The sequence below is a fragment of the Bombina bombina genome, chromosome 4 (genome assembly GCF_027579735.1).
Source record: "Bombina bombina isolate aBomBom1 chromosome 4, aBomBom1.pri, whole genome shotgun sequence".
In the NCBI taxonomy this organism is placed as follows: domain Eukaryota; kingdom Metazoa; phylum Chordata; class Amphibia; order Anura; family Bombinatoridae; genus Bombina; species Bombina bombina.
In genome coordinates, this window is record NC_069502.1 from 315992680 (window position 1) to 316005901 (window position 13222).

The 13222-nt window shown below is 43.1% G+C and overlaps 1 protein-coding gene across 1 annotated transcript in view; it reads left to right on the forward strand.

The window, feature by feature from the left end:
• Positions 1-13222, forward strand: part of EIF2A (eukaryotic translation initiation factor 2A) — a 351702-nt gene that overhangs the window by 227245 nt on the left and 111235 nt on the right. The window contains exon 9 of the mRNA XM_053710036.1: positions 5395-5511. Coding sequence (XP_053566011.1) covers positions 5395-5511 — 117 coding nt within the window. The remainder of the gene's footprint in view (positions 1-5394; positions 5512-13222) is intronic.

A 13222-nucleotide genomic window follows, 5' to 3' on the forward strand; every position in this document is an offset into this window, starting at 1 on the left:
CGATTGTAACAACAGATGCCAGCCTACTAGGCTGGGGTGCAGTCTGGAACTCCCTGAAGGCTCAGGGATCGTGGACTCAGGAGGAGAAACTCCTCCCAATAAACATTCTGGAATTAAGAGCAATATTCAATGCTCTTCTAGCTTGGCCTCAGTTAGCGACACTGAGGTTCATAAGATTTCAGTCGGACAACATCACGACTGTGGCTTACATCAATCATCAAGGGGGAACCAGGAGTTCCCTAGCGATGTTGGAAGTCTCGAAGATAATTCGCTGGGCAGAGTCGCGATCTACATCCCAGGCTTGGAGAACTGGGAGGCGGACTTTCTAAGTCGCCAGACCTTTCATCCGGGGGAGTGGGAACTTCACCCGGAGGTGTTTGCTCAACTGATCCTTCGTTGGGGCGAACCGGAGCTGGATCTCATGGCATCTCGCCAGAACGCCAAGCTTCCTTGTTACGGATCCAGGTCCAGGGACCCGGGAGCGGTGCTGGTAGATGCACTAGCAGCCCCTTGGGTTTTCAACATGGCTTATGTGTTTCCACCATTTCCGTTGCTACCTCGACTGATTGCCAGGATCAAACAGGAGAGAGCATCGGTGATTCTGATAGTGCCTGCGTGGCCACGCAGGACCTGGTATGCAGACCTAGTGGACATGTCGTCCTGTCCACCATGGTCTCTGCCTCTGAGGCAGGACCTTCTAATTCAGGGTCCTTTGAACCATCCAAGCCTAATTTCTCTGAGGCTGACTGCATGGAGATTGAACGCTTGATTCTATCAAAGCGTGGTTTTTCGGAGTCGGTTATTGATACGTTAATACAGGCTCGGAAACCTGTTACCAGAAAAATGTACCATAAGATATGGCGTAAATATTTATATTGGTGTGAATCCAAGAGTTACTCATGGAGTAAGGTTAGGATTCCTAGGATATTGGCTTTTCTACAAGAAGGTTTAGAAAAGGGTTTATCCGCTAGTTTGTTAAAGGGACAGATTTCTGCTCTGTCTATTCTTTTACACAAACGTCTGGCAGAGAATCCAGACGTCCAGGCTTTTTGTCAGGCTTTGGCTAGGATTAAGCCTGTGTTTAAAACTGTTGCTCCTCCGTGGAGCTTAAACTTGGTTCTTAAAGTTCTTCAGGGTGTTCCGTTTGAACCCCTTCATTCCATTGATATTAAGCTTTTATCTTGGAAAGCTCTGTTTTTGATGGCTATTTCCTCGGCTCGAAGAGTCTCTGAGTTATCTGCCTTACATTACGATTCTCCTTATCTGATTTTTCATTCAGACAAGGTAGTTCTGCGTACTAAACCTGGATTTTTACCTAAGGTTGTTTCTAACAGGAATATCAATCAAGAGATTGTTGTTCCTTCATTATGTCCTAATCCATCTTCAAAGAAGGAACGTCTTTTGCATAATCTGGACGTAGTCCGTGCCCTGAAGTTCTACCGGCAACTAAAGATTTTCGGCAAACTTCTTCTCTGTTTGTCGCTTATTCTGGTCAGAGGAGAGGTCAAAAGGCTTCGGCCACCTCTCTCTCTTTTTGGCTTTGTAGCATAATACGTTTAGCCTATGAGACTGCTGGACAGCAGCCTCCTGAAAGAATTACAGCTCATTCCACTAGAGCTGTGGCTTCCACCTGGGCCTTTAAGAATGAGGCCTCTGTTGAACAGATTTGCAAGGCTGCAACTTGGTCTTCACTTCATACCTTTTCAAAATTTTACAAATTTGACACTTTTGCTTCTTCGGAGGCTGTTTTTGGGAGAAAGGTTCTACAGGCAGTGGTTCCTTCTGTTTAATGTTCCTGCCTTGTCCCTCCCATCATCCGTGTACTTTAGCTTTGGTATTGGTATCCCATAAGTAATGGATGACCCGTGGACTGAACACACTTAACAAGAGAAAACATAATTTCTCCAACATAGGTGTGTCCGGTCCACGGCGTCATCCTTACTTGTGGGATATTCTCTTCCCCAACAGGAAATGGCAAAGAGCCCAGCAAAGCTGGTCACATGATCCCTCCTAGGCTCCGCCTACCCCAGTCATTCTCTTTGCCGTTGTACAGGCAACATCTCCACGGAGATGGCTTAGAGTTTTTTAGTGTTTAACTGTAGTTTTTATTATTCAATCAAGAGTTTGTTATTTTAAAATAGTGCTGGTATGTACTATTTACTCAGAAACAGAAAAGAGATGAAGATTTCTGTTTGTATGAGGAAAATGATTTTAGCACCGTAACTAAAATCCATGGCTGTTCCACACAGGACTGTTGAGAGCAATTAACTTCAGTTGGGGGAACAGTGTGCAGTCTCTTACTGCTTGAGGTATGACACATTCTAACAAGACGATGTAATGCTGGAAGCTGTCATTTTCCCTATGGGATCCGGTAAGCCATGTTTATTAAGATAGTAAATAAGGGCTTCACAAGGGCTTATTAAGACTGTAGACTTTTTCTGGGCTAAATCGATTCATTATTACAACCTGTCACAAGGGATGACCTTCCGCAGACCAGAGTGGGTCATTGTCACGACCGACGCCAGTCTGATGGGCTGGGGCGCGGTCTGGGGATCCCTGAAAGCTCAGGGTCTTTGGTCTCGGGTAGAATCTCTTCTACCGATAAATATTCTGGAACTGAGAGCGATATTCAATGCTCTCAAAGCTTGGCCTCAGCTAGCGAGGGCCAAGTTCATACATCAACCATCAGGGGGGAACAAGGAGTTCCCTAGCGATGGAAGAAGTGACCAAAATCATTCTATGGGCGGAGTCTCACTCCTGCCACCTGTCTGCTATCCACATCCCAGGAGTGGAAAATTGGGAAGCGGATTTTCTGAGTCGTCAGACATTGCATCCGGGGGAGTGGGAACTCCATCCGGAAATCTTTGCCCAAGTCACTCAACCGTGGGGCATTCCAGACATGGATCTGATGGCCTCTCGTCAGAACTTCAGAGTTCCTTACTACGGGTACAGATCCAGGGATCCCAAGGCGGCTCTAGTGGATGCACTAGTAGCACCTTGGACCTTCAAACTAGCTTATGTGTTCCCGCCGTTTCCTCTCATCCCCAGGCTGGTAGCCAGGATCAATCAGGAGAGGGCGTCGGTGATTTTGATAGCTCCTGCGTGGCCACGCAGGACTTGGTATGCAGATCTGGTGAATATGTCATCGGCTCCACCATGGAAGCTACCTTTGAGACGAGACCTTCTTGTTCTAGGTCCGTTCGACCCACTCCAGCTGACTGCTTGGAGATTGAACGCTTGATCTTATCAAAGCGAGGGTTCTCAGATTCTGTTATTAATACTCTTGTTCAGGCCTGAAAGCCTGTAACCAGAAAAATTACCACATAATTTGGTATATCTGTTGGTGTGAATCTGCAGGATTCCCTTGGGACAAGGTTAAGATTCCTAAGAGTCTATCCTTCCTTCGAGAAGGATTGGAAAAAGGATTATCTGCAAGTTCCTTGATGGGACAGATTTCTGCCTTGTCTGTGTTACTTCACAAAAAGCTGGCAGCTGTGCCAGATGTTCTAGCCTTTGTTCAGGCTCTGGTTAGAATCAAGCCTGTTTACAAAATTTTGACTCCTCCTTGGAGTCTCAACCTAGTTCTTTCAGTTCTTCAGGGGGTTCCGTTTGAACCCTTACATTCCGTTGATATTAAGTTATTATCTTGGAAAGTTTTGTTTTTGGTTGCAATTTCTTCTGCTAGAAGAGTTTCAGAATTATCTGCTCTGCAGTGTTCTTCTCCTTATCTGGTGTTCCATGCAGATAAGGTGGTTTTGCGTACTAAACCTGGTTTTCTTCCAAAAGTTGTTTCTAACAAAAACATTAACCAGGAGATAGTTGTGCCTTCTTTGTGTCCTAATCCAGTTTCAAAGAAGGAACGTTTGTTGCACAACTTGGATGTAGTTCGTGCTCTCAAATTTTACTTAGCAGCTACTAAGGATTTCAGACAAACTTTGTCTTTGTTTGTTGTTTATTCTGGTAAACGGAGAGGTCAAAAAGCAACTTCTACCTCTCTCTCCTTCTGGATTAAAAGCATTATCCGATTGGCTTATGAGACTGCCGGACGGCAGCCTCCTGAAAGAATCACAGCTCACTCCACTAGGGCTGTGGCTTCCACATGGGCCTTCAAGAACGAGGCTTCTGTTGATCAGATATGTAAGGCAGCGACTTGGTCTTCACTGCACACTTTTTCTAAATTTTACAAATTTGATACTTTTGCTTCTTCTGAGGCTATTTTTGGGAGAAAGGTTTTGCAAGCCGTGGTGCCTTCCATTTAGGTGACCTGATTTGCTCCCTCCCTTCATCCGTGTCCTAAAGCTTTGGTATTGGTTCCCACAAGTAAGGATGACGCCGTGGACCGGACACACCTATGTTGGAGAAAACAGAATTTATGTTTACCTGATAAATTACTTTCTCCAACGGTGTGTCCGGTCCACGGCCCGCCCTGGTTTTTTTAATCAGGTCTGATAATTTATTTTCTTTAACTACAGTCACCACGGTAACATATGGTTTCTCCTATGCAAATATTCCTCCTTAACGTCGGTCGAATGACTGGGGTAGGCGGAGCCTAGGAGGGATCATGTGACCAGCTTTGCTGGGCTCTTTGCCATTTCCTGTTGGGGAAGAGAATATCCCACAAGTAAGGATGACGCCGTGGACCGGACACACCGTTGGAGAAAGTAATTTATCAGGTAAACATAAATTCTGTTTTTCGCATCTTTTTGATGAAAGATGGAAATTGGATGCCAGTTCTGGATTTAAGGGCTCTCACTTTTTCTGCAAGCAAAAAAGTTGAAGATGGAATCTCTTCTAGAAGTAATTTCAGTGAAAGCGGCTGCTTTCTTCCGCATTCAGCAACTAATGAAACTGCCAAATGCACATGCCTAATTTCTTCTAAGATGAGATTGTAAGCTCTGTTGGAAAGGCAGGAGTAATTTCAGGTATCTTTCTAGAAAGTGGTGTAAAGTGATTGGACTGTTGCTACAAGTTAGCATCTCTTATTGCATAGCTAGAAAGCATGGTTGTAAGATCCCTCAAGTAACTGAAATTACTTTAAATGGATAGGAAAGTAAAAATGAAACTTTCATGGGTCAGACAGAACATGAAATTCTAAAACCCTTTTAAATTCACTTAGCAAATTGACTTTGTTTTTTTGTTTTTCCTTTTGTTAAAAGGGTTTGTACATATACGCTGCAGCAGCAAAGCACTTCTGGGAGCTAACTGGTGATTGCTGGCAACACATGTGCCTCTTGTCATTGGCTCACTAGATGTGTTCAGCTAGCTCTCAGTATTGTATTGCTGCTCTGGAGCTGACATTATGTTTCTAACTCCTTGCAGAGGTAATACGCAGGCAATAGTGCACTAAACTAGAACTTTTATGATTTCTGTTTAAACTATTTACTTCTATATCAGCTACTGCAGTACTGGTGACTGCCAGCACAGATGTGGACAAAACTGGGGCATCCTACTATGGAGAGCAGACACTTCATTACATTGCAGTGAATGGTGAAAGTGCTGTGGTGCAGCTCGGTAAGTTATATATTTCTTGTATTATATTGTCCGTGTAAAGCAAAAGCAAAGCAGAGATAAAAAAAAATATTGGACACAAAAAGAACAAACAATGGAGAAGTGTCTAAATAATATGATAAAAATGTCTAGAAATGATTGTTTATAGGCTTACAAAAAAATATTACACTGAGTAAAATGCCAAGTTTCATGAACATTCTCACTGTCATAGACAACAGATTTCCTCAATTTTTCTTGTGTAAGAAATAAAACAAAACCAAGTTAAAAATAACATAGGAAAAAAGAGAGAGACAAACAAGCAGATATTAAATCAGTGTTGAATGGTTTGCATAACTGAGGACCATATCTCACTGAAACAGGGAACCATTAGGTCCTAATAGGTGTACGAGGTTCCATGCGGAAAGGTATTAAATACAAGTAAACAAACGTAATCAGGAGACAGACTGTGACCTGCTCCCCCTGGCTCTACTTTACTCCATACCAGTTCTCACGTGGCTTTCTTTCTCAATAAAAAGAAGCCATACATAAGAAGCTAAGAGCAGAATGTAGGTGATCATAAAGAGCCAACGCCCTGTTCTTTATCATGTGCTATGAATTGGCTGTTTCATATGTGACTGCTGGAAAAGCACACTGGAACTCCTTGACTTTGATCCAAATTAGACCTCTCTTGATCAGTTGAGCTATATGCACAAAGTATCGCAAGTGACAAGCTGTAGTTTCTGCTCAGGACCAGCAGTGTCCTGCAGCTCCCAAGTGAAACTTTAGCTATGTATTTAACTTCTTTACGCATTAGAGCCTGCCATTTTTTGGCTATAATGGCCCTTTAAACTTTCAATTTGATTTAGGGTGAAATTAAAGTCAAACTTATGACTTTGAGACAGAATAAGTTTGTCTCAAAAGCATATTTGACTGTCATTTAACATTAATTTCATTAAAAGGCAGACATTACCTTTTTTCCCAGAACCTGTCAGTCAAACAACTTCAAATGTGATTGCATGGTTATGAATTATGTCATTATTGATGTTTCTGAGGCTATTTAGTATAATGTTATCAAAAATTCCCAAGAAGACAAACCGTTTCAGCTTGAAGGCTCCTGCCTGTAAAATGCATTTTTTTGAGCCCAGAAACCCAACTTAAAATACTAAAATAGCAAAATATCCAAACAGCGAACACATTTGATACGTTACAATAGAAGACTGGTGGATCCGACAATGCAATAAAACGACATGTTTTAGTCCATTTAAAATCAGGATAACAATAAGTATCAGGAACTGGGTAAAGGTAAATGTACAGTGGGGGAAGCCGAGGCTCCAAAGCAGACGTTTCATGCGATTGCGCACTTGGTGACTGCCCACTTTTACCCAGTTCCTGATACTTATTATTATTATTCTGTTTGGCTTGTGAACGAGTACACCACCTTGGGCAATTTATACTGTTGCCACCTGCTCTCTATGGTGCATGCACTGAAAAAGTATAAGGCTGGTAGGTGTTTAGAGCCTTCTGACTATTGGTTTGTGTTAAAATACATACACACACACACACAAATGCCATTGTCATTGGCTCACTAGATGTGTTCAGCTAGCTCCCAGTAGGGCACTGCCGCTTTATTCCTTTTGCAGGGGTTAACACATAGAAATATACAAGCAATACTTCTATAAAAAATGCCCTAACATATCAGAACATTGTGTCCCTTTAAACATTGTGATTTTAATAAATAGTTTTTACTATGAGATATATTTATCATTGCAAACTGTGTTATTAAAGAGGCCATAAACACTTTGAGATGTTAGTATAAAAGGTTTAGTTATGTGTAGTGAAACAACTTTCCAATATATGGTCATTATTGTTTTTGCCCCCCCCTTTCATGTATTTTAGCTCTTAAATTTTTTTTTCTCCTGTTAAGTGTAGTCAGTCCACGGGTCATCCATTACTTATGGGATTATAACTCCTCCCCAACAGGAAGTGCAAGAGGATCACCCAAGCAGAGCTGCTACATAGCTCCTCCCCTCTACGTCATATCCAGTCATTCTCTTGCACCCAACTAAAGATAGGACGTGTGAGAGGACTGTGGTGTGTTAAACTTAGTTTTTATTTCTTCAATCAAAAGTTTGTTATTTTAAACGGCACCGGAGTGTGTTGTTTGTTCTCAGGCAGCATTAGAAGAAGAATCTGCCTGAGTTTGTCTATGATCTTAGCGGTCGTAACTAAGATCCACTTGCTGTTCTCGGCCATTCTGAGGACTGAGGTAACTTCAGAACAGGGGATAGCATGCAGGGCCCACCTGCAAGGAGGTATGTGCAGTAAATTATTTTCTAAGGAATGGAATTGACTGAGAAAATACTGCTAATACCGATGTAATGTAAGTGCAGCCTTAAATGCAGTAGTAGCTACTGGTATCAGGCTGATATGTATGTATGTATACTCTGAGGTATTTCTGGGAATGGAATTTCACTAAGAAAATACTGTCAATATTAAAGTAATATTTGAGCCTGCACTGCAGTGAAAGCGACTAGCAGCAGGCTTATTAACACTTCATAATTTTCAATTTTTAAAACGTTTACTGGCATGTTAATAGTTTTTTCTGAGGTACTTGTTGATAAAACTTTATGGGCATGATTTTTACCACACGGCTGTCGTTTTTTTCTGAATAAAAACAGTTTGCTGAGCTTCCCCACTGTTGTAATATGAGTGGGAGGGGCCTATTTTAGCACTTTATTGCGCAGTAAAAATTTAGTCACAGTCTTCCTATTTCTTCCTCCATGATCCAGGACGTCTCTACAGAGCCCAGGGGTCTCCAAAACTAGTTTTGAGGGAGGTAATCAGTCACAGCAGACCTGTGACAGTGTGTTTGACTGTGATAAAAACGTTTATTGTTTCAACTGTTATCCGTTTTGGGTATTAAGGGGTTAATCATCCTTTTGCTGGTGGGTGCAATCCTCTGCTAACTTTATACATTGTCTGTTAAAATTTGGTTGTTTTTAACATATTTGGTTCATTGTTAATTCAACTGTGTTACATTTTTATGTTTTCTTAAAATCGCAGTAGCGTTTTTTATATAGCTTGTAAATGTATTTAAAAGTTTTTTTCCAAGCTTGCTAGTGTTATTGCTAGTCTGACACAAATTAATCTGTTTGTTCATTATGTTTAAAGGCCAATGTGGAGCCCAATAGAAATTTGTGCACTCAATGTATAGATGTTACTTTGAATAAAAGTCAAACTTTATATGTTAAAAAAATATCACAAGACAACGAGGGGGAAGTTATGCCGACTAACTCTCCTCACGTGTCAGTACCTTCGCCTCCCGCTCAGGAGGTGCGTGATATTGTGGCGCCAAGTACATCAGGGCGGCCCATACAAATCACTTTGCAAGACATGGCTAATGTTATGACTGAAGTACTATCTAAATTGCCAGAATTAAGAGGTAAACGCGATCACTCTGGGGTAAGAACAGAGTGCGCTGATAATAATAGAGCCATGTCTGATACTGCGTCACAATTTGCAGAACATGAGGACGGAGAGCTTCATTCTGTGGGTGACCGATCTGATCCAAGTAAACTGGATTTAGACATTTCAAATTTTAAATTTAAGCTTGAGAACCTCCGTGTATTACTAGGGGAGGTATTAGCGGCTCTGAATGATTGTAACACGGTTGCAATTCCAGAGAAAGTATGTAGGCTGGATAAATATTTTGCGGTACCGGCGTGTACTGACGTTTTTCCTATACCTAAAAGGCTTACAGAAATTGTTAACAAGGAGTGGGATAGACCCGGTGTGCCTTTTTCACCCCCTCCTATATTTAGAAAAATGTTTCCAATAGACGCCACCACACGGGACCTATGGCAGACGGTCCCTAAGGTGGAAGGAGCAGTTTCTACTCTGGCTAAGCGCACCACTATCCCTTTGGAGGATAGCTGTGCTTTTTCAGATCCAATGGATAAAAAGTTAGATGGTTACCTTAAGAAAATGTTTGTTCAGCAAGGTTTTATATTACAACCCCTTGCATGCATCGCGCCTGTCACTGCTGCGGCGGCATTCTGGTTTGAGTCTCTGGAAGAGACCCTTAGCACAGCTCCATTGGATGAGATTATGAACAAGCTTAAAGCCCTTAAGCTAGCTAATTCATTTATTTCTGATGCCGTAGTACACTTAACCAAACTTACGGCTAAGAACTCCGGATTCGCCATTCAAGCGCGTAGAGCGCTGTGGCTTAAATCCTGGTCAGCTGATGTGACTTCTAAATCTTAATTGCTTAATATTCCTTTCAAAGGGCAGACATTATTCGGGCCCGGCTTGAAAGAAATTATCGCTGACATTACTGGAGGTAAGGGCCATGCCCTGCCTCAAGACAGGGCCAAACCAAAGGCTAAATAGTCTAATTTTCGTGCCTTTTGTAACTTCAAGGCAGGAGCAGCATCAACTTCCTCCGCTCCAAGACAGGAAGGAACTGTTGCTCACTACAGACAGGGCTGGAAACCTAACCAGTCCTGGAATAAGGGCAAGCAGGCCAGAAAACCTGCTGCTGCCCCTAAGACAGCATGAAGTGAGGGCCCCCGATCCGGAAACGGATCTAGTGGGGGGCAGACTTTCTCTCTTCGCCCAGGTTTGGGCAAGAGATGTCCAGGATCCCTGGGCGTTGGAGATCATATCTCAGGGATATCTTCTGGACTTCAAAGCTTCTCCTCCACAAGGGAGATTTCATCTTTCAAGGTTATCAGCAAACCAGATAAAGAAAGAGGCGTTTCTACGCTGTGTACAAGACCTCTTACTAATGGGAGTGATCCAACCAGTTCCGCGGTCGGAACACGGGCAAGGATTCTATTCAAATCTGTTTGTGGTTCCCAAAAAAGAGGGAACCTTCAGACCAATCTTGGACTTAAAGATCCTAAACAAATTCCTAAGAGTTCCATCGTTCAAAATGGAAACTATTCGAACCATCTTACCCATGATCCAAGAGGGTCAGTACATGACCACAGTGGATTTAAAGGATGCCTACCTTCACATACCGATTCACAAGGATCATTACCGGTATCTAAGATTTGCCTTCCTAAACAGGCATTACCAGTTTGTAGCTCTTCCCTTCGGGTTAGCTACGGCTCCAAGAATCTTTACAAAGGTTCTGGGCTCTCTTCTGGCGGTACTAAGACCGCGAGGCATAGCGGTAGCTCCGTACCTAGACGACATTCTGATACAAGCGTCAAGTTTCCAAACTGCCAAGTCTCATACAGAGTTAGTTCTGGCATTTCTAAGGTCGCATGGGTGGAAGGTGAACGTAGAAAAGAGTTCTCTATTGCCACTCACAAGAGTTCCCTTTCTAGGGACTCATAGATTCTGTAGAAATGAAAATTTACCTGACGGAGGACAGGTTATCAAAACTTCTAAATGCTTGCCGTGTCCTTCATTCCATTCAACACCCGTCAGTGGCTCAGTGCATGGAGGTAATCGGCTTAATGGTAGCGGCAATGGACATAGTACCATTTGCGCGCCTGCATCTCAGACCGCTGCAATTGTGCATGCTAAGTCAGTGGAATGGGGATTACTCAGATTTGTCCCCTCTGCTAAATCTGGATCAAGAGACCAGAGATTCTCTTCTTTGGTGGCTTTCTCGGCCACATCTGTCCAAGGGGATGCCCTTCCGCAGGCAAGATTGGACGATTGTAACAACAGACGCCAGCCTTCTAGGTTGGGGCGCAGTCTGGAATTCCCTGAAGGCTCAGGGATCATGGACTCAGGAGGAGAGACTCCTTCCAATAAACATTCTGGAATTAAGAGCAATTTTCAATGCTCTTCTGGCTTGGCCTCAGTTAGCAACTCTGAGGTTCATCAGGTTTCAGTCGGACAACATCACGACTGTGGCTTACATCAACCATCAAGGAGGAACAAGGAGTTCCCTAGCGATGATGGAAGTCTCAAAGATAATTCGCTGGGCAGAGTCTCACTCTTGCCACCTGTCAGCGATCCACATCCCAGGCGTGGAGAACTGGGAGGCGGATTTTCTAAGTCGCCAGACCTTTCATCCGGGGGAGTGGGAACTTCATCCGGAGGTGTTTGCCAAACTGATTCATCTTTGGGGCAAACCAGATCTGGATCTCATGGCGTCTCGCCAGAACGCCAAGCTTCCTTGTTACGGATCCAGGTCCAGGGACCCGGGAGCGGTACTGATAGATGCTCTGACAGCACCTTGGGTCTTTAACATGGCTTATGTGTTTCCACCTTTCCCGATGCTTCCTCGATTGATTGCCAGGATCAAACAGGAGAGAGCATCGGTGATTCTAATAGCGCCTGCGTGGCCACGCAGGACCTGGTATGCAGATCTAGTGGACATGTCGTCCTGTCCACCATGGTCTCTGCCTCTGAGACAGGACCTTCTGATTCAGGGTCCTTTCAAACATCCAAATCTAATTTCTCTGAGGCTGACTGCATGGAGATTGAACGCTTGATTTTATCAAAGCGTGGATTCTCTGAGTCAGTGATTGATACCTTAATACAGGCTAGGAAACCTGTTACCAGGAAAATTTACCATAAAATATGGCGTAAATACTTATATTGGTGCGAATCCAAGAGTTACTCATGGAGTAAGGTCAGGATTCCTAGGATATTGTCTTTTCTACAAGAAGGTTTAGAAAAGGGTTTATCTGCTAGTTCGTTAAAGGGACAGATTTCAGCTCTGTCTATCCTTTTACACAAACGCCTGGCAGAAGTTCCAGGCGTTCAGGCTTTTTGTCAGGCTTTGACTAGGATTAAGCCTGTGTTTAAGACTGCTGCTCCGCCGTGGAGCTTAAACTTAGTTCTTAACGTTTTGCAAGGTGTTCCGTTTGAACCCCTTCATTCCATCGATATCAAGCTGTTATCTTGGAAAGTTCTGTTTTTAATGGCTATTTCCTCGGCTCGAAGAGTCTCTGAGTTATCGGCCTTACATTGTGATTCTCCTTATCTGATTTTTCATTCAGACAAGGTAGTTCTGCGTACTAAACCTGGGTTCTTACCTAAGGTAGTCACTAACAAGAATATCAATCAAGAGATTGTTGTTCCATCATTGTGCCCTAACCCTTCCTCAAAGAAGGAACGACTTTTGCACAATCTGGACGTCCGTGCCCTGAAATTTTATTTGCAGGCAACTAAACATTTTCGCCAAACTTCTTCCCTGTTTGTCGTTTATTCTGGACAGAGGAGAGGTCAAAAAGCTTTGGCTACCTCTCTCTCTTTTTGACTTCGTAGCATAATACGTTTAGCCTATGAGACTGCTGGACAGCAGCCTCCTGAAAGGATTACAGCTCATTCTACTAGAGCTGTGGCTTCCACTTGGGCCTTTAAGAATGAGGCCTCTGTTGAACAGATTTGCAAGGCTGCAACTTGGTCTTCACTTCACACTTTTTCAAAATTTTACAAATTTGACACTTTTGCTTCTTCGGAGGCTGTTTTTGGGAGAAAGGTTCTACAGGCAGTGGTTCCTTCCGTGTAAAGATCCTGCCTGTCCCTCCCGTCATCCGTGTACTTTTAGCTTTGGTATTGGTATCCCATAAGTAATGGATGACCCGTGGACTGACTACACTTAACAGGAGAAAATATAATTTATACTTACCTGATAAATTCCTTTCTCCTGTAGTGTAGTCAGTCCACGGCCCGCCCTGTTTTTTACGGCAGGTCTAAATTTTAATTAAACTCCAGTCACCACCGCACCATATAGTTTCTCCTTTCTCGTATGGTTTCGGTCGAA